Source organism: Hydra vulgaris, chromosome 08 (genome assembly GCF_038396675.1).
Source record: "Hydra vulgaris chromosome 08, alternate assembly HydraT2T_AEP".
NCBI lineage: Eukaryota > Metazoa > Cnidaria > Hydrozoa > Anthoathecata > Hydridae > Hydra > Hydra vulgaris.
Window position 1 is genome coordinate 10,805,909 of NC_088927.1, and position 22,748 is coordinate 10,828,656.

At 25.9% G+C, this 22,748-nt stretch overlaps 1 protein-coding gene across 1 annotated transcript in view; it reads left to right on the top strand.

Annotated features, from left to right (window-relative positions):
* LOC136083005 (dynein axonemal heavy chain 3-like) overlaps positions 1–22,748 on the top strand; it is a 65,720-nt gene that overhangs the window by 29,153 nt on the left and 13,819 nt on the right. The window contains 28 exon segments of the mRNA XM_065802416.1: positions 1,163–1,242; positions 1,335–1,454; positions 1,551–1,740; positions 1,824–2,005; positions 2,161–2,197; positions 2,269–2,667; positions 5,024–5,155; positions 5,315–5,416; positions 5,542–5,709; positions 8,513–8,614; positions 8,875–9,008; positions 9,325–9,610; positions 9,854–10,021; positions 10,178–10,289; positions 10,292–10,391; positions 10,911–11,022; positions 11,108–11,123; positions 11,126–11,202; positions 11,361–11,539; positions 11,825–11,906; positions 12,080–12,281; positions 14,889–14,992; positions 15,313–15,411; positions 15,488–15,592; positions 15,742–15,879; positions 17,943–17,990; positions 18,898–18,978; positions 19,172–19,333. Of these exon segments, the coding sequence (XP_065658488.1) occupies positions 1,163–1,242; positions 1,335–1,454; positions 1,551–1,740; positions 1,824–2,005; positions 2,161–2,197; positions 2,269–2,667; positions 5,024–5,155; positions 5,315–5,416; positions 5,542–5,709; positions 8,513–8,614; positions 8,875–9,008; positions 9,325–9,610; positions 9,854–10,021; positions 10,178–10,289; positions 10,292–10,391; positions 10,911–11,022; positions 11,108–11,123; positions 11,126–11,202; positions 11,361–11,539; positions 11,825–11,906; positions 12,080–12,281; positions 14,889–14,992; positions 15,313–15,411; positions 15,488–15,592; positions 15,742–15,879; positions 17,943–17,990; positions 18,898–18,978; positions 19,172–19,333 (3,717 nt within the window).

Consider the following 22,748-nt stretch of genomic DNA (forward strand, 5'->3'; position numbering starts at 1 on the left):
TCTCTAACTACACAGTTATTTTTGCAGATTTAGGTTGCAACTGTTTATTTTGTTCACTTTATTTTTTAAATACATATGCCAGTTTTCAGAAAAAGAAGTATTATGAAAAAACAAAGTTTTTTGCTGCAATAAATGTTCTATAAACATGTTTCATTTACCTTATCTCTCAGTATGTATCCATTTATTTAACCAAAAATTGAAAATTACAAATTTTTATAATTTTACAAAATTAGGTTAGTTGCCACTCATATAGTTAAAAACTAGTCATTGGAGTGACACCTAAATAAAATAAACAAACAAACAAAAAAATTCAACTGTAATATTAATAAATGAAAGCAAGTGTAAATTAAATTAATTATAAAAAAATAATAATTAAGATATAATAAATTAAATAAAAAGACAAAAAATATGAAAACACTCAATTAATAACAACAATAAAAATCATTAGCAGCAACAGCACAAATAATAACAAACTTTACGCAAATGAAAAGGCAAAAACTACAAAACGAAAACAAAAATTACACAACAAAAAAGCAAATACAAAAACTTCTACAAAATAAAATAAATTATATTTGTTACTCTTGGTAGAACCACAAAAGAGATTTTTGGCGGAAACAGAAAAATGTTTCTTTGATAATTTTTCGATCTTTTTTTCTTTTAAGTTGTTACTTTGCTTTTAATTGCTTGTTTTTGTTGTATTTTATTTAATCTATTTGTTCGTTTTACTTTTTTACTTATTTTCTTCTTTCGTCATTTTTTAAAATCTTTTTGTTCCTTTTTACATTTTTGTTATTTTACTTTATTTTTAACTTTTTTATTTTTTTAAATAATTTCTTTCTGCTTTTCCCTTTCTCTTTTTTTACTTTTCACCGTTAAATAAACACTTTCGTCATTTGCAATGTATGATGTATAATGCCATTGCAAAGTGTGATGTATAATGTATCTAATGTATCTTAACACAATAAATGTATGTATGTATGTGTGTGTGTGTGTATATATATATATATATATATATATATATATATATATATATATATATATATATATATATATATATATATATGTATATATATTTTGGCTTCAGATCTGGAGGTCTGAAGCCAGAAATCAAATCATAAATATTTGTAAAAAAAAATACATATTTTGACATATATATTGTTAGGTATCTGAGCTAATAATTAACACAGACGAAACAACAAGACAAACATTTTTCTTGGATTTACACAGCAAACTCAAGAACTAGTGATGGAAAAGCTTGACAGGTAAAAACATTTTTTTATATGAAAAGATTATATTGGTATTTTTTTCGTTACTCAACCTTTAATATTAATAAGTTTTACAAATGTTTTTAAATCTATGTTACTTGACTGGCGGCACAAAGGTGTATACGGACCACCACCTGGTAAAAAGTGGGTTTTTTTTATTGATGATAAAAATATGCCAGCAAAAGAAAAGTATTAAAGTTTAGGCCAAAAAAATCTCCAACCCCCAATTGAGCTTCTAAGGCAGGTATAATATTGTATAGAATTTTTTTTATATACTTTTTTTAGGGTTGGAGATTTTTTTGGCCTAAACTTTAAAAAAATTTTTGAAATTGAATTGAAGTTAAATTGTGAAATTTGTAAAGCTCATCAGATTAAGCTATGCGAACAACTTTTACAATTTTCAACTTTACAGTTATTAGATCAAAAGAACTGGTATAATTTGAAAGATACTTCAACTATAATTTTAGAAGATATTGTAAGTTAAATGAAATTAAGTACAATGCAAAATTTTGAATTATTATTACATTGTATTAACCTTTTTTGTATCAATTTTCTTAGTTGCTTATAACAGCAATGTGTCCTCCTGGAGGAGGAAGAAATGAAATTACAAGTCGTTTCATGCGACACTTGAATGTTGTTTCTGTTGCTGATTTTGACGACAACACACTTACGAAGATTTTTTCCACTATCTGTGATTGGCATCATGAAAGAGGTTTTGAAGCAGATTTTCTTCGACTTGGGTGAACAATTTTTGTAAAAAGTCTAAAGCTATATTTTTTTATGATTTTACATTCAAGTAATTTTTAGGTTGCTTTTTTATATATATTATTTTTTTTAAATATATTAATTATATATATAAAAAAAATGATTATAATTTTATTATATTTTATAACAGGACTTACATTGATTACAGAATTGTAATAATTTCTGAAGTAATTTATCCTGTATAAGTATTCGTCAAATAAATAAATTAAATATTTTTTTTTATTAATTATATTTTAAGATAATTGTAAATGCCACAATGCAAGTGTATAAATCAGCAATGGCTAATTTTCTTCCTACACCATCCAAATCACATTATGTATTTAACCTTCGTGATTTTTCTCGAGTCATTAGAGGCATACTATTAGTACCCAGTACCTATTTACAGGATACTAATAAACTTCTTAGATTATGGGTTCATGAAGTCTATCGAGTTTTTTATGATCGACTTATTGACGATTCAGATAGATTATTTTTCTTTGATTTGATAACTGACACTACAAAAAAGCAATTTAATAAAGAACTTGACACTCTAATGAAACATCTTGTACCTAGTGGACCTATCACAGATTCTAGCATTAGATCATTGTTTTTTGGAGATTACATGCCAAGCAATTCTTCTGAAAAAATATATGATGAAGTAACAGACCTTATTTTATTGACATTAAGAATGGAAAGGTGTGTATATGTATTTTTTTATTATTTTTTAAAGATACATTGATATACATTATATATATTGATGATACACAAAGATATACATTAAAGATATACATTTTTTTAAAGATATATTTTTTAAAAATATACATTGCTTTCGAAAAAAACATGCATTTTAAAATTTTGTTGCTTTAAGCATATTTGAACTACCATAAAATAGAAACTAAAGGAAATATATTTAAAAATATTTATTTGCTAGAAAAATCTTTTTTAAACAAATATTGCATCTTGGATAACATACTTAAACATAAAAATGTATATAAAAACATTATTAAACATAAAAACAAAAAATATAAAAAATTTATATTTGCGACAAAAATAACGTTCAAACCAGTGTTTAAAATATCCCTCACAAGCTTTTTCGTAAGCAACTCATCTTTTTTGTAAGCAACACATTTTTTTTGCAATGCTTCAATATAATGCTATTTTCAAATAATTGATTGTTTTTTTCCCTTAAAAAAAAAGTTAACAATCGTTTTTTATTTCATTTGAAAAAAAGTTGTGCCTTTTTTTTTTACCTACTGTATATATAGATCTTATTTATAAATTGAATAATTTTTTGTCTTTTCAAGGTGATAAAGATTCAATTGGATTCAAAACAGGCGATCAAGCTTGTCAAGGACATAAAAACTTTTTTTTCTTTCTTTTTTCATCCTTTTACTGTAGGAGCTGTGTGGACAGGCACTAAATTCTGTTGAATTTGTCATCATTCATTTTGATCATTTAGCATTTATGCTGATGAATCCATGCAGTTTTTTAGCGCCTCTTTATAAATATGTTGGATGATTTGGTCTGTATAAATGATATATACGCTACTCTGCTAAAATTAAGATACTTCTAACACTTTTTTAGAATTAAATCTTTTAAATAGAACTTTGTTTTTTCTATTTGTGTTTTTTATTTGTAATACTTCAAAGCTACTTTCATCAATAAATGCATTGATAGATTTAGTGAACTTACTTAGTGATCATAAAGTTGATTCCACTTCTCCAACTTAGTAATCACTAAGTTAGTGATCTTACTTGGTGATCTTAGTGTTTCCACTTCTCTAACTTCTCAAACAACTAGTTGATCCCTAAGTTATTTCCACTTCTCCAAAGACCACTCAAACATCTCTTTACACCAACTTAATCTTGTGAGCTGTTTTCTAGCAGTCAACATAGGTTTTCTACCGGCTGCATAAACACTAATTTTTTCATTTCTATCTATATTTGAAGAAATGCATTTTTTGCGGTTTTTGTTGAACATGTTAAGTTCACTATATCATAACCTTGCATTGGCTTTTAGTTTATTCAACCTTTTATAGAAAAATCTTAAGCTAATATTTAAATTAATAAATTAATTGTGAGTAACTGTAAGTTTAAAAAGAAAGTAGAAAAGAAAATGAACTGAATATTTTACTGCACATATTTTTTTTTGAAAGCACTGTTTATAATATTCAAAGTTGTATATTGTATTCAAATACTTTAATTTGTTTTTATTAAAATGCTTTTGATTTTGTAAAACAAAATTTTAAATATCATAATATTATAGTTTGGTAGAGAAATTTTTTTTAAATTGAGTTTTAAACAATATATATATATGAGTTTTAAACAATATATATATATATATATATATATATATATATATATATATATATATATATATATATATATATATATGCGGTAGTGGTGTAGTGGTAGAGTGCTTGCTTCATAAGCAAGAGGATCCATGTTCGACTCCCACCACATCCCTGGTAGTACTGTGCTCGACTTGTTTCTCTGGACAGCAGTCTTGTTCGTCAAGGTTCGTCTTTTGGAGTTAAAGAGTTAAGAGAGGGTTATAACCACAATTAAGTAGCCTCCTCGTCTGTAGTGGCCTTAGGGACTATATATATATACATATATATATATATATATATATATATATATATATATATATATATATATATATATATATATATATATATATATACATATAAATATATATATATATATATATATATATATATATATATATATATATATATATATATATATATATATATATATATATATAATGTACACATGCTTTATTAGTTGGTACTAATTTTACTTAATACTTTATTTTTAACCAGGTTTTTAATGACTGGATGGTTTTGATTAAATGTATGATTAATGGAAATCATACATTTAATCAAAAATTGAAAAAGTGATTATAAAGCAGTTGTTATGAAAACAATAAAAACACTTAAAAATATATATTTCAATTTATTTAATAATTAAAAGTAGATGAAAATTTTTGATCATAATATAAAAATGTAGATTTTAGGTCTTGGAGGACGTGGCCGTCAAAGTATTGAAAAGTTAGCAACTTTCATTGCAGATTTTGCACTGTTTCAAATTGAGATATCAAAATGTTACAATAAGATTGATTGGCACAATGATCTTAAAAAGGTTTTATTAAAAATTTCTTTTAGTTATATTTTCAAAACAAAATGTTTAAGTATTTTAAATGTGTTTTAATTTTAACTGTTGATTTTATCTGGAGTTGATGGTAAACCAACCGTTTTTTTGTTTATTGATAACCAAATAAAAGATGAGCTGTTTGTTGAGGACATCAACATGATTCTAAATACAGGTGATGTGCCAAATATAATTGCAGCTGACGAGAAAGCTGATGTAATTGATAAAATGCAAGGAATAGCAAGAAATGAAGTAATTGAATAGCTTTGTTTTTATTTCTGTTTATTATGCTTTTATAAGTTATCATTATTTTTTATGCTTGTTTGTTTTTTATGTGTTGTTTTTAATTTTTTTCTTTTTTGATATAATCATTCTAGGGTAAAAAAAATGATTCTACACCATTAGCAATGTATAATTACTTCATTGATAGAGTGAAAGCAAACCTTCACATAGTATTAGCAATGAGCCCAATTGGAGATACTTTTAGAAATCATTTAAGAATGTTTCCTTCACTTATTAATTGTTGTACTATTGATTGGTTTCAGGTAATTCCATTTATACATTTAGGATAAAGATAGTGGAATCCATTTTTAGTTAAAGGGATAAAAAAAATGAGGGGCTGTATTAGTTTTTAAAATAATATTTAAACTTGTTGATTTTATCCACATAAAAAACTTTTTCAATCTTTGATTTAATCTGTGACTTTGTGTTTGAATCTGTGATTAAATTTGTAATTGATCACAATGTTTGTTAAGTGCAAAAAAAGCAGAACACTTAAAATTACTTAAATTATAATTTAAATAAATTATAATTTAAGTAATTATATAAATATCAAGTATATATAAATAGCAAGTCAATTACATGTCAAGCAACAACAAAAACAAGGTCCAATAACATTTTTTTTTTTGGCAATGTGATTTTGGACCTTGTCTTAAATAAAGAGGGTTTTATTAGAGAATCTGCATCTGTTAGTTGATTAATTAATTGAATACGAATATTGTTAAATATTAAAGAAAGATTAGTGTAAAAGAGCGAGGAAACGTTTGACAGAAGAAAAGTTATTGATTGTGTGAGTCAAGAAAACATGAAGATGTGCAAAGAGAAAAAACTAGATGAATAAAAGTTTTTAGAGCATAAATTGCCAATACAGTAAAAGGATGTGACTTTACTGAACGCCAAGTTAATGGAAATAGTGATAAAAGCTCATTTGAATAGCAACCATGATGGAACAAGGAAATTTGATCAAATGAAACAAATCAAAAAGAAACAACTTTTTGATGATGGAAAAGTCGCTCAAGTAGGTAATGCAGGTAGAGCAGGCTTAACTACTTTTAAAAAGTGTTTTTAGACATTGTTTAGGAGAGAAAGTGCATCATTAGAAGAACATGCCCAAATATGACAATAACGTCTGTTCACAAAAAATCCGGAATGAAAAATTGTATTTAATTGAATACAAAATTAATCGATTTTTGACAAAAATTTTAACTAAAATGAGTGACTGGACATGGTTAACTATTTTATAACCGAAAGTGGTCCTAAATCAGCGGTTTTTCGAACTTTAATTTTGACTGAATCCATTAGGTTGAAAAAGTATTCTGGATCAAACTCTTTCAACTTTAATCGAATTCTATTCTTAAGGTGGTCAAGATTTTTCGCAGTAAATCCATTTTCATAAACTTTTGCTTTTAAATGTGCCCAAAAATTTTCAATTGGCCTTAACTGCGGTACATTTGGGGGGTTATCTTTAGTGTCGACAAAGTTAATACCTAAAGTGTTGTAAGTTTCTAATGTGTGTTTTTCATAATGACATCTCGCTCCGTCAGGCCAAAATAAAATTTTCATGTTTTGATGCTTGGAATTTATAAATGGAAGAAGTCTTTTTGTAATACATTCTTTAGAATAAGTTTTTGCATCCAGTGCACAGTTTTTTACAGCAAAATAAGGCGATGAATGACCAAAATGACTGATTGCAAACCAAACAAGAACTTTCTCGTCAAACTTTTTTTTGAAGTTGAATTTAATGTTAGGATCAGTTTGAGAACTATCCTTTGTATAGTAGCCAGAGTTTTGTGAACAATTTGCACCATTTACACAGAAATAAGATTCATCGTCCATGATGATTTCAAACTCATTTGATGGCTTGAAAAAAGTTTTTTAAAGTGTTAATAAGTTTTTCTTTTGTTTAATTTCTTGCTTTTCTGTTGTTTTTGGTGCATTTTTTCTTTTGGTATACTTTAGTCCATGCATACTTAATTATCTATTTATGTATGAAATGCTTTTCTTATATTTTAGTGCCAATTTTCTTTGCGAAATCCCGATTCTCTCTTCTGCTCTTGCAATCATGGACTCTCTCTTTTCTGGATTTTTCTATTCATTGGCAAATTATTTTCAGACCTTTTAATTATGTCATAAATTGTAGATTTAGCGATTCCCATTTTCTTAAAATGATCCACTGTAAATTTCTTTCCACTGTTTATGTTTTGTTTATAAAAATTTCCAATCACATTTCTAACATCGTTCTCTTTTAGATGCTCCATGTTCATTTGAATTAATTATTTAAACTGCTTAAATTATTAAAAATTATTTAAATGCGGTAGTGGTATAGTGGTAGAGCGCTCGCTTCATGAGCAAGAGGTTCCGAGTTCGATTCCCGCCACGTCCCTGGTAGTACCGCGCTCAACTTGTTTCTCCGCGCAGCGGCCTTGTTCGTCAAGGTTCGTGTTTCGGAGTTAAAGAGTTGAGAGAAGGTTATAACCACAAGTAGCCTCTTCATCTGTAGTGGCCTTCTCGGCCTTGGGGAGGTTAATTATAAAAAAAAAAAAAAAAAAAACTCAATTTTGCCACAAAATGAAACTGTTGTTGTTGACCGAATAAATTTAAAAATTTCGAATTGAAAATTCGAAACTTAGAACAATTTGTGTACATTTGAAATCAGTCCGGATTTTTTGTGAACAGATGTTAGTATTCCATGCAGGAATACTATTGTCATATTTGAATAAATCAGGACTAAGAAAATGGCGAGCACGATAAAGAGAAGCAACCTGAGCAAATGCTAACTTTGCAATAGATTGAACATATGGTTTTCATGAGAGGTCAATAGTGAATGATAATCTAATAAGACTTAAAGAAGAGGACTTTGAGAAAATATTGACAATATTGTGATATTAAATAACTTTTGTTGGAATTAAAATTCACAAGCCACTGTAAGCCCTAAGCTGTTTCTGAATAGACATCGAATTCAAGATTGTATTAAGCAATCAAAAAGAGAAGACAGGAGTATAAAGTTGAGTCGTCTGCTAATAAAGAGCCACTTTAGATATAAGATTGTCAGTAAGATCATTAATGTAGATAAGAAACAAGACAGAACCAAAGATAGAATCTTGTGCTACCCCACAAATTACTGGAAAACGAAGAAGAGTGTTGGGCTTCAATGACAACTTTAATAATGGGGTTAGACAGAAATTGTTAAATAATCTCAAAACCCATATGAAACAAGCTTATGAAGAAGACCAGAATGCAAAACTTTATCAAAAGCTGTCAATCATCTCCGTCAATAAATTTAAATTAATTTAACGATTATTTTTTTAGTATTTATGATTGATTGTTATATTATTTGTTTGATTATTAACTTAACGAGGATGCTGTCAAAAAAATAAAAAACAGTATTAAAAGAAATTTAAATCACCATAGCTATATAAATTGTTTCATAGGCATCGCCTGATGATGCTTTAGAAATGGTAGCAAAAGCATTTTTAAAAGATACCAATATAGAGCCAACTGTTCAAAATGCGGCAGTTCAAATGTGTAAGTATTTTCATGAAAGTGCCTGTACGCAATCAGAAAAGTATGTTATAAGTTTTTTTTTTTATTTTGATTTGTTTTTGAATTAATTTATACTAAGGTATAAACAGTTACTAAAAACGAAGCAATGCTAAGTTGATTTAATCAAGTTATGTATATAGTGTCTTAAATTGTATTTATTTGGTATTAACTAGATTCATTTTTACTTCTGAAACATTAGCATCATTAGTTTTCACTCAAAGTGAAGTCGTTTTGTTTGTCGGCATTATTTCAATGTTATTTTTGCTTGCTGAATATGTTTTATTGTGAAATAAAATTAAAAAAGCTATGAAAAATTTTTTTTTAAATTTAACATGTAGATACTTACTCATATTAAGAAGATACAATTACGTTACTTCTACTTCTTATCTTGAGTTGCTTCAAGCATTTAAAAACTTGCTTTATGTTAAACAAGATGAGATACAGTCACTCAAAAGTTGATATGTCATTGGCTTAGAAAAACTTGAGTTTGCAGCATCTCAAGTTAGCATTATGCAAGAAGAGTTAATATCACTGCAACCAAAGCTTGTTGAGACTTCAGAAGAAACTAAAAAGTTGATGACTAAAATTGCGCAAGACACTGTTGAAGTTCAAGCAAAGAAAGAGGTTTTCACTTTACTCCTGTATTTACATTTGTAAATACAGGAGTAATCATTGTTTCTTTTTTCTTTTTTTATTTGTTATATGTTGTAGACCTTATTACATTACTTTTGTTTAATAGTTTTGATTTTTTATTATTATTTATTTTATGTTATAATTATTTCCTTTAATTAAATTAGTTATAGTTTTAAATTTATAACTTTTTTTTTTAAAGTAAAAAGTAAATATTGCAAAAAAATAATACTTTAGGTTGTGTCTGCAGATGAAGAAATAGCTAACAAAGCAGCTGCCATAGCTCAAGGAATTAAATCAGACTGTGAAAGTGATCTTGCCGAAGCCATTCCAGCCCTTGAAGCTTCAATTGAGGCTTTAAACACTCTTAAACCAAGTGATATTAGTCAAGTAAAAACTATGAAAGTATGTATTTTTACATTGTTTTTTTTTTTCTTTTTTTTTATTAATTTTTTTTTTATTTGTTTTTTTTTGCTTTATTTGTTATTTATTTTATTGTTATTTTATTTTTATATTTATTTATTTTTTTTATTTTAATTTTTTTTAATTTTTTTTATCTAGAATCCTCCTAGTATAATTAAATTAGTGATGGAAGCTGTTTGTATCATGAAAGGTATTAAACCAGATCGAAAGAATGATGCATCTGGTGCTGGAAAAATCGATGACTATTGTGACCATCTCAAAAAATACTAAGTGATTTAAAGTTTCTAGATCAACTGAAATCTTTTGATAAAGACAACATTCCACCAGCCATTATGAAAGTCATAAGAACAAAGTAAGTTGATTGTTCTATCAAAATATAGCTATATGATTTTCACTATGGAGTTAGTATAATGCAATTGAATGAAATTAAAACTGTTTTAAAATGTAGGTCGCTATTAACTCTCCTGTGTTGTGCCATGTCATGTCTCTGACGTGGTTGTATTTTGCAAAATATTTTAGTAAAAGAATGTGCAACAAAAGATGGATGATGTTTTTTTTTGAACTCAAAATCAAATTTGAGTTGATTTTACAATTGTGTAAATTAAATTCAAGTTTATGAAAACTGTTAAAAAAAAACTTGTTTACTTCTGGTGATGAAAGATGGAGATTTTTTATGATTTTAAATTGATTTAACTTGTAAACATAAAAACTTTTTTTCAACCACTAAGCTGTTGGTTTTAACTGAAAGAATTTAGGGGGTGGAGAAAAAAATTTAGGGGGTGGAGAAAAGAATTTAAGGGGTTGGAGAAAAGAATTTAAGGGGGTGGAGAAACAAAAAACTTATTTTTATTTGCATTTCAATTTATTTTAGATACATCACAAATGATCAGTTTGTTCCAGACATAGTGAAACAAGCTTCTGAAGCTTGCGAGGGGCTTTGCAAGTGGGTGCGAGCTATGGAAGTGTATGACAGGGTTGCTAAAGTATAAAAGAAGAACTTTGTTTCAAATATTTTCATTAAAAAATTTATTAAGTAAAATGATTAAATAATGATTGAACATTTTTTAGGTTGTTGCACCCAAAAACTCAAACTTGCAGAAGCAGAAAATGAGTTGCAAATGCAAATGACAAAGCTTAATGAAAAGCGTTGTGTTTTGAAAGAGGTTTTTTTTTTTTACTTTTTAAAAGTCAATAAAAATATAATATACAGTTTAAATATATTTAAAGTTGTTCAATTATTACAATTAAGTTGATATAAACTTTTATCTAATAAAAATTTTATAAATATATTATAATTAAGATTTAAAAATCAAATCTAAAGGTATCAGACATGCTGCAAAATTTGCATGATGAACTCAATTTAATGACTAAAAAGAAAGAAGATTTAGAAGCAAACATTTCTTTATGTGAAAAAAAGCTAGAGCGTGCAGGCAAATTGATTGGTGGTTTGGGTGGCGAAAAAAGTCATTGGACAGAAACTGCATTTCATCTTGGAGAACTGTAATTCTTGTTTTAAGTTGTTTTTGAATCAATACTAAATGAGTTTTTGACCAAATCAAGTGGTGTTTCATGAATCGAATTAGTGTTCTTTGTAGAACCACGCTCAACTTTTTTTGCAACTGATGAGCATATGTGTTGCTTTGTGCAACATCCATGCTCATTAAAGTTCATGTTTTAAAGTTAATTTTAGAGATGATTGTTAGTATAACCTTTAATCCTATACTCTTTTTTATGCTCTATTGTTTGCCTGATTTTTGTAAAAGAGGTTTTTTGTTTTATTTTTAGTTCCACCAGAATTTTTGGTGATGTTTTAATGTCTTCAGCAGTTATTGCATACTTGGGTGCTTTTACAGTTGAATTCAGAAATGTTGAGTATTGTTATGCTATTTAATAGTATAAAAGTTATAAAGATATAAATTGTAAAGATATATACCATTATGTGTAGTAATACTACAGTGAGAATTTTTGCTACATTTTGTTGTTGTTTTTTTTTACTTTTTTTTTAATTTTGTTTTATAAAGTAGCAGTTTTTTGGTTTAGGAGTGTATTTCTGATTGGTTATAACTCTGTGCTAAAGTCAAGATAAAATGTTCTCCAAGTTTTACATTGACTTCAACTCTTGGCGAGCCACTGAAAATTCGAGAATGGCAGATTGCAGGTCTTCCTGTTGATTCTTTCTCTGTTGATAATGGAGTCATTGTAAACAACACAAGACGATGGCCTCTTATGATTGATCCTCAAGGTTTGATTTGTTTTTAAATATAAATGTTTGTTTCTGTATGTATGTACATTATGGTTTCTCAAAAATATATCATATGTTTAATTTTATTATGCTATGATATTTTATAATGCTCAATATTGTACTTAGCCCATCATTTTGCCCAAAAAAACAAGAAGTAAATTCAAATTTGAACATAAAGTAGTTTAAATAAATATTTTTATTGTTGTATTTTTGAAATAAAATAGGACAACAATAATGTTTTTAAAAAAGTGTATTTTCTGACACTAAGATCCATTATATCATTAGTATTTTATCTTAGAAAATAGATTCTAGTGGCTTTTGGAAAGTCTTAAACAAGTAACAAAAACAAGTCTAACATTTCTCATACATCTGATCTTACTATCTCTCTAAAGGAGAATGCAGAACTAAGACTTTTGTTGTTTGTTCACTACATCGATAATCTTTCTGGTAGTTTTACTTCTAAATTGATTTACAGACAATGCAATTGTATACTTTAGTCTTCACAAAAAGTTATTACTTTTTGGTCGCTTAGAACAGTTAGTTGATCTTGAATCTGATCCCCCTTTTGTGAGACCTTTGAGCTTGCATTTATTGCAATGTTGTTGACATTCCACTATTCACTATTTTAATAATATAATGAGTCCTATACTTTATGCTTCTCAGAATATTTATCACTGTTAATCTTGCTTGCCATTTTCTTACTTTTATCTTTATATAAAATACTGTTGTTTTTTGAATTAAGTAGCTTGTCCTTGTATGGAATTCTGTTGTTGTATTTACATTGTCCTTATTTCTTTTTGACAAGGTGCAAGATTCGATTGTAAATGTTGTTGAACCTTCTCTAGCTGCCAAAGTTGAGTTTCTGTTCCATTATTGTATGGTTGCCTCTATTTCTCTTTTCTAGAAATGCTACCATGGTAAAAAAGCTGCCATCACTCTATCTATTTACCAAAACTCTGCTTCATGTAACAATTTTATTTTTAAGCAAAGTTGCATTCTTTTATTTTAACTGTTCTTTGTGCTCAAAAAACTTTTGATCATTTAGCTTTTTTTCTCAATTCTTATTGGTGCTTCAGAATTCTCTCTCATTTTCTATGTTTTCTTAACAATTAAATTTTTAAAATAGCAGCCAATCCACCAGAAGGACAAGCTTGTCTTACTTAATCCTCTGTACAGCTATTTTCACTTAACTATAATTTATCAACTCTGATGGTTCATTAGCCTTATGGTTTATTAACCTTATTCACTGCAGTTAAATCTTCTATATTCTAGTTGAACTCTAATTTAGCAGTTTTGAATGTAGCTAGAGTGAGCAGTATAAAAAAGTTAAAAAAATCAAATACGCAACTAAAAGTTATGAAAGTCCTATTACTCATAAACCAAAAAATGATTGTGTAGATATATAAATAGCAAATCAACAATTAAAACCCATATTAAAGCAGTTGAAAATAAAGATGGTATCATTGTTATTGAGGAAGCAAAAATAACATGCAACTTGAATTAACTATTTTATTTCTGTATATACATCTTAACATTTGGAGACACAGAATTCAAAAATAGTAGTTTATCAAATTTTTTAAGTATGGAAAGTATTGTTGCTATAAAAATGATGTTAATATACTTGATGCAGTAGTGGTGTAGTGGCAAAGCGCTTGAGAAGGTTGTAACCATAATTAAAGTAGCCTCTTTGACTGTAGTGGCTTTCATGGCCTTAGGGAGGTGAATTAACATTAAATTTGAAAATGTCCAGAGACATGCAACTAAGTTGATACCTGAAATAAAACAATTATCATGTGAAAAAAGTTTAATCAAAATGATATTAACAACATTGCCCAAAAGAAGAAAACGTGGTGATTTAATTAAATTTTATAAATTTTTTCATCATATTGAATACATCTAATGGTATAATCCACCTAAGTTTTTTGCATCGTTATTATTGTCTGGACCAGCTGCCAGTACAAGAAGAAATCAGTTCAAACATAGCTTACACATTCAACAGGTTAGTTGTCAAATTTGAGAACATTTATTTACTAATCGAATAGTAAAAACATGGAATAGTTTACCAGAATCAACCATCATGAAAAAGTCTACCATAGTCAACCATCAGAACATCAACAGTCAATAATTTTGAGAGCTAAAAGTTAAAAATTCATCATCAAATTTTCTTAGTCTGAGTCTAAACTCTAGAAAACAGTATATATATATTATTTATTTTTTAAATTAGTAGTTGTTAAATTGTTAAAAGCTGTCATAGATTTAACATGGCGTTAAATCGCAACAGCAATACTTTTAATATAATTTTTTAACTGTATATGCAATTCAAATAATTTTTTTTTTTTTTAGTTTCTTAAAAAATTAAAAAAATACATTTAATTTGCATATACAGTTAAAATTTAACAAAAAAAAATTTTTCCTTTAAAAAAAGTTAAAACTTAATTATTTTATTTTGCCTCATTTTACCTTAGTATATAAAAAGTGATTCACAATGTATAGAAATGATTTCAAATGTATCATTAGAAATTCTAATTATACTGGTTACTTATATACAATTATATTAATTAAAATGTTCTAGTATTTTAATTTTGTTATTTTAATCAAATTGTTCAGGTCAAGCAAATAAATGGATTAAAAATCTTGAAAAAGCAAACAAATTAGAAGTTGTCAAAATGTCAAGTGCAAATTATGCACGTACATTAGAAAATGCTATTCAGGTTGTTTTTTTCTAGTTTTTTAAGTTCTTTTTTCAGGTCTTTTTTTTTTAATTTTTAAGTTCCCTTTTTCAGATTCTTTTTTCATGTTTTTTAAGTTCTTTTTTTCATGTCCTTTTTTTTTTAATTTCTAATTCCTTTTTTTCAGGTCCTTTTTTACTAATTTTTTAAGCTTATAATATTAGTTCATTTGATTTGTTTGTTGTTTTTTTAACTGCACAACTTTTGCAATTTTTTTTTTCTTCATAATTTATAAGTCCATAATTTTTTTTTACTTTTTTTTTTCTCTCATATTTTTAAAAATTTTACTTTAATTCTTTCAGTTTGGGCATCCTGTGCCTCTTGAAAATGTAGGTGAAGAGCTTGATCCAATGTTAGAACCTGTGTTGCTGAAATTAACATTTAAACAAAGTGGTATTGAGGTATTACTTTATTTCTAATCTTTTAAAATCCACTTCTGAGCATAACAAATAAATAGTTACATTTATTGTAAATTAGTATATGAAACTTGGAGAAAATGTTATTGAGTATTCAAAAGATTTTAAGCTTTATATTACAACACGTTTGCGCAATCCTCATTATCTACCAGAAATTTCAGTAAAGGTTAAATTTTTATTATTTTGATTTTAAACTGTCTTTATAAATTTTTTGAATTATTAAATTTATTATAATTAATAATATTATGAATATGGTTAATTGTATAATTCCATGTGTACAGACAATAAATCTTTAATGTTTTTGTTATTGTTTAGGTTACATTGCTAAATTTTATGATTACGCCATTAGGACTGGAAGATCAATTACTTTGCATTGTAACAGCCAAGGAAAAACCAGAATTAGAAGAACAAAAGAATCTTCTTGTTCTTGAGAGCGCTTCAAACAAAAAGCAGGTATTTATTTGCAATCATTCATATTGTACAAATATCAGATACTCCCCAGGGAATATCTGATCTTTGTATGGAGAGTAGAGAGCTGGAAAAAAAAACACGGCTCTGGTTATAGGTGCAATTTAATTGAACTTATGCTTCTGACTCCTGCTGTGGTTTCATTTTTTTTTTACAAACTTTTTTTTCTATTTCTTTAAATACGACTTCTTTTAGTATCCTTAAATAGTTTAAATTTTTTATGAATTAAAAAAATTTAGAATTGAAAATTAGAAAAATCAAACAAATTATGTTTAGTTGTGCAAATGTTTTGGACATTTTAGATTCCAGTTGAAATAATTATTTAAAAACTTGACATAATATTTAAGAAATTGAATTAAAAATTCAAGTCAAAGAAATCAGCTATTTTTAAATGACTTTGCTAAGGCTCAGAATCTATTCAGCCATGGCTCTGGCTTTGGCTCCCACTCTTTACTTCTGAAATAGTTTTTAAAAGAAATTCATATTTTTACCTATGTTAATATAAAAAACCAATATTATATACTGATCTATTGTATACCTCATCATATAGAATAATAATAACAATAATAATAATAATAACAATAAAAATGATAATAATTACAATAATAGCCCAATAACCCAGAATCAATCATACGGTTATGGCCAAAAAATCTTATAGAATTATGTAGTTATCAACGGAAAAAAATTATTTTATATGTTCTACATACAATAAATTCATATATAGCTTGATCATTATCTTAGAGTAAAGCTACATCATTATATGTTAAATGAGCACAAGTAAAATTTTTAAAATAAGTCAGCAAATCTGTACAAATGGTTGCTGTACATTTGAGAATATCTAAGACAACTTTTCTTGATAACATTCAGCGCATCAAGTCAACAGTGGTGTATCAATCCAGAATAATCCTGTGGAAGACAAGAATTACCAATCCTCAAACCAAGAAAGTGATACAGTGTTTAGCTGAGAGGGGTTTACATATTTCAAGCTCAAAAATTCATACTTAACTGCATTTTAGAGTGAATGTTAGTGCTTTTTCAGAAAGTTCAAAAATTTCTTGCCAAGGACTTTATTTTCAATTGTTAAATGCTGCATTAAAGCAATTCCTTTCTCAAAAATACATTTGTGATTGCCTCAAATTTTGGAAAGAACACAAGAGTTAGACTTGTAAAATGTGACAACATGTCATGTTCTTAGCAAAAGCATAAGTTAAGTAGTTTGCAGCACAAGCTACTTTTTCGCCATAACTTATACTCTTATATATTATACATAATTCCTTTGTATACAAATTTAAGTATAAGTTTACCAGTTACATGTAAAATACAATAAAATGTCTTATATTTTTTAATTATTTGTCAAGTGTTGCTTATTATTTCATTTTTATAAATTACATTTTAATAATCAAAATTAAAAATGTGGAATGTGTTAGATTACATGGTCTTCTTTATTTGATATCTTTTTAATATATATAAATATATAACTTTATATGTGTCATATAATGATCAAATGAGAAAAAATAATTGTACCCAGTTTTCTTTTTTTCTCTCTCTATATAAAGACCAATTTTCACTTATTAACAATATAATATTAGTATTAAAATACCTAATGACTCCAGACTGTTTTTTTGAAAAAATTGATTTTTTTGGGCAATTTAGTTGAAAGCAGACATAAAGTACTTAGATGGTTAATCTTTTGGACACTTTTTTATTGACCATTTGAGTTTTTATAATTTATTTTTCGGAAAATATTAAAATCGCTCAATCAGGGTTAGTTTTTTACATATATTCGACATACTTAAATAACTGCCTTTATTATTTGTTTTGGCAAATAAAATTAAAATAAAATGCTTTTATTTTTATTTTTTTTATTCTTTTTGTATTGTTATCCTTTTTTTGATTTTTTTGTATTGTTGTGGTTTTTTTGTTTTCATATTTTCTTGCTTTTTGTCATTGTTCATATTTTTTTCATTGTCATATTTGTTTATTATTTTCTATATCTATTATTCTTTTTTTTATTTTCACAAATTAATTTTTTTTTTATTGTGATTTAGCTAAAAGAGATTAAGGATAAGATCCTTTTTGTTCTTTCATCCACCCAGGTAAACTTTTCTTTTGTTATTTCTCTCTTTCTTGCTAAACTTTTTTTTCTCTAGAATTTATTTATAAGTTTACCAATAAGGGCAAATTATAATTGTTAACAGTTTACAATTTTTTTTAACTCTGTAAATTAATGTAAAAAGTTATAAAACTAAACAAATTGTGTACACTGTAAGTTTTGCGGAAAGAAGATGATAGTAATGCAGTTCTAAATGCATTAATTCTATTATTGAAAAATTCGACTTTAAAATATATATAAATAAATTTTTGTAAAGCAATTAATCTCATCAAAGTTTTAACAAATTTACTATAATGCTACAAACAAAATAATTAACTATATGTGAAAGAATAATATTAATAAACAATAACAATATTGATGACACTTACTGAATGCATATTGAATTATAGTTGTTAAGAAAATAGTCCCTCATGTTTTTTCATTACAAATAAAAGTTGTTTGAAAACAGGTAATATCTTGAAGGTTTTATACAATAACACTAGTTTTAAATCTTTACATTAAAAGCTCAATTGGAATTATTAAATTTCTTCCTTGTGAATAATATTAAAAAGATTAATATCTTGAAAATATTAATACCTTGAAGGTTTTATACAATAACATTAGTTTTAAATCTTTACATTAAAAGCTCAATTGGAAAAATTAAATTTCTTCCTTGTGAATAATATTAAAAAGAATTCACAACTACATGCATAGTTACCATATTTATCTAATCATACTAAGATACATATAAACATACTGGAGATAAGCAGTTGATTGTGAGAGATCATCTAGTTGAAATATCTGCTCTTTTTAAGCCGTGTATATTTTAAAATAGTATTTAAATGGTCTTTAAAAATTTTTTACTTTTTCATTCTTTTAATTTAAACAAATATTAATGATGTTTTATCAAGGGTAATATTTTGGAAGATGAAACTGCAATTAAATTCTTGTCATCATCCAAAGTTTTATCAGAAGAAATTACTGAAAAACAGGTTAAAATAATTTTTTTTATATATATCAAAAGAAATATTTTGAAATATTTTTTTAATACTTCTTAAAATAAATGTTAGAATATAAAAAAAATCTACATTTTATTAAATTTTTAATTTTTTGTTAAGTTATTTAAATAACTTCTAAATAATATGTTGATCAGTTTTACTAAAAGATATATTTACTTACAAATAGGCTTAATCTGCTAAAACAGAATGTGAAATAGATTTTACACGAAATGGTTACAAATCTGTGGCATCACATTCATCTACATTATTTTTTTGCATTTCTGACCTTGGAATTATTGAACCCATGTACCAGTATTCACTTTTGTGGTTTATTAATCTATATATTTTGGTTAGTTATTTTAATGTTTAATTTATATGCTTTGGTTAAAATACTACTTTATATATATGTATGTATGTATGTATATGTATATACATAATTGTTTTTTGCAACCAAGTAAAATTTTCAATATATATATATATATATATTGAAATATATATATATATATATATTTATAGATATAAATATATATATATATATATATATATATATTGAAATATAGATATATATATATATATATATATATATATATATATATATATATATATGTATGCTATGTTTGCAAGAATGTATGCTATGTTTGCAAGAAAAATTTGAAATAATTACTCATTTGAATCAAGAAAATTTATTAAATAAAAAATCTGAATTAATTTCTAAATGTAGGCACGAAAATAAATACCTCTTAAAAAATTATAAAAACAAATGACCAAATTAAACTATCCCCATTCCAAAGAAAATTATTTCATAATTACTTTCTGTAACTTCCCATTAACAAAAAAAAAATAAAAAAAAATATAGTAATTAAAAATTTTTTATAATAATTTATAACTTCCTGTTAAATATTTTTTTCTATAAATTGAATTTTTTTTTGAGATTTAGTAACTCTTCCTGATGATCCAGCAATGGTGAAACTCCAAGTCGAAGATAAAAGTTAGATAAGTGTTTTTTACTAATTATATATATATATATATATATATATATATATATATATATATATATATATATATATATATATATATATATATTTCAATATATATATATATATAAAATTTCAATATATATATATATATATGGTATATATATATATATATATACTATAGCTTATTAAGACAACAAATTGTACTAGTAAGGTGATTCATTTTAAACTTTTTTTTTTAATTTTAAGCTGTGATAAAATGATTTTTTTTACCAGTGATAACATTTGAACTAAAAACTAAATACCAAAACTTTCCAATTTAGGATAATTTTCAGATCCCCCACAAAAAAAAAAACATTAGAAGTTAGATTAAGGGATGGCACAAATGTTGCGCAATGTTTTTATCTACTTGTTATTATTGTTTCTTAGTGGGGTTCACGAAATTTAATTATTAATTATTTAGAAATACTTCTAAAAAGTTTGATTAATTTACGAAGGATTGCATACAAATTTTTTTGCAATTTTGTCCTCCAATTTGTTCCAATGCTCTAATGGAATATTCAGTAATTCTTGGGGTCTGTTTAATTTTAACATATGAAAAAGCAACCATGACTTTTCCCCATGAAAGATAATAAAAAAAAATTTTCTTTGTCATGCCAAATAATAATTTCTGTGGTTTTGGTTTGTAAGGTGTAAATACTTTAGGGATTTTTTTTCTTTAGTTGATATTTCTTACAACTTTTAGTTTTTCCGGATTTCCAAAAATTCTTTCATAAACAAAAGTTTAAATAAATATTTTTGCAATATATGTTTTTTTTTATTTTTTAAGTAATTACCCATATAAAATTACCCAATCAAAATTTAAAAAAAAATGAGAAAGCCATTAGTTTAAATTAAAATTATAACAAATTCATATTTGGGAAAAAAATTCCAATTTTTTTTTTACAATATGTTTTCCAGATTGATTTTTTAAATATGATCTAGATGAATTCTGTTGGTAAGTTAATAAGTTTCTGAACCATTATAGACTTTTCTGCATAACTCACAGAGTTGTTGAACAAGGAAAAGACTACTAGCTTGATGGTTTTTTCTGCACTTTTAGGGTCAGTTCAAGTTTCCTCTTTAAAAAAAATCCTGTTAGCTGGAGCACCAGTAAAAAAGGCAAATATACTTGGCCATCCTCTTAACCTTTTTTGCTTCTTCATCATTAAGTTCAAAAAAATGATAGAGTAGGAATATTTGTTGTAAAATTAATAGCTTTTGACATCCATCTTGCATGATGATCAGAACCAGCATACCAAATGCGGAAAACCTCTTTTAATATGTCCCATGAAAAAAAGGAAAAAAACTCCTGTAGTTCCAGATAGTCCTCACAAAGTAAAATTTTCTCTCTAAGTATTCCATTGCCCATTTTTTTATTTCCAGTGGTTGTTAAAATAAAAAAAACTATTTTGATGATGTGGCCAGTCCCACATTCTAAGTTTTTTTATATTCTTTTTAAGATTATGAAATTCTGTCTTGAACCTTTCAAACAGCTAAACTTTTGCAGCTCCATTATATGCTCCGCTGTTTGCAGCTGTTGTATCATAAAAAAGTGCAACAACATGTTTTCAATTGCTACTATCATCTAATTTCATTACTGAGCAACATTGTGTTTGACCAGTTCCATCTGAAATTTTAGAAGTACCAAGCAATCTAGGAGTTGACCCTACATACACAGCAAGTTGCTCCAATAATTCAGGTAGAATCTAAGTTTCTTCAATTAATTTAGCTTCTTTAATTCTGTTAGCTGTTCTTGCACTATAAACTGATGCTTTAGAAAGTGTAATTTTATTTAAAGCTGCTCCACCTTCTACTAAAGTATTTCCAAAAAAAAGTATGGTCATTACCATTGTTTATTACAAGACTGAAGCTTGTAATACAAACACTGTTAATAACTATGCATTTATATACAAACTTTGTAACATTAAAATTATATAGAATAAGGTTCATTAAAAACTTTATAAATTAAACTGTAATAACTAATGCTTATTAACGTTGATGTTTTTAAGTTTTTGTCTCAAGAGGATTCGGTACTTAAGACTTAATGACTTTCTTAAATGTAATTACACAATATTAAATGTAATATCACGAAAGTATTGAGATTAGAATGTTTTGTAAGTATTGGAATGAAAATAACTAACGTGATTTATGTTATGCAACATTTGGTGTTTTAAAACAAGTCTCTACAAATAGTCGTAAATTAATCAACTTTAGTATAATTATTTTCTAATGGTTATTAATTAAATTATGCGAACCCCACTAAAAAATAATAACCATTAATAGATAAAAATGTTGCACAACATTTGTGCAATTTGTTATACTAACTTCCAAATTTTTGGTGGTATAACAAATTATACCAACAAAATTGTCCTAAATTCAAAATTTTTTGTATTTTAACATTCTTAGATCAAATGTCATAAACGGTAAAAAACCTGTTTGAAATTAAAAAAAAAATTAAAAATGGACCACCCTATTGTACTATTTTTTCCTCCCTTATACAAGGTTTTTCAGAAAAAGAAAACAAAAATTGGTTGCAATAAAATATGATCATTTATATAATAGATCGTTATTTATGAAAAGTTAAAAAATTATGTTTTTGAATATAGTCAAATTTGTCATTACTATAAACTTCATAATATTAAGAAAGTATTAAGCTTATCTTTTTTTACCAGGACTTTTATAAAAATTATTAATTAGTTTTTATATGTAGTCTGTAAGTATTCAGTTTTTGGTAGTGCTTTTCCGATA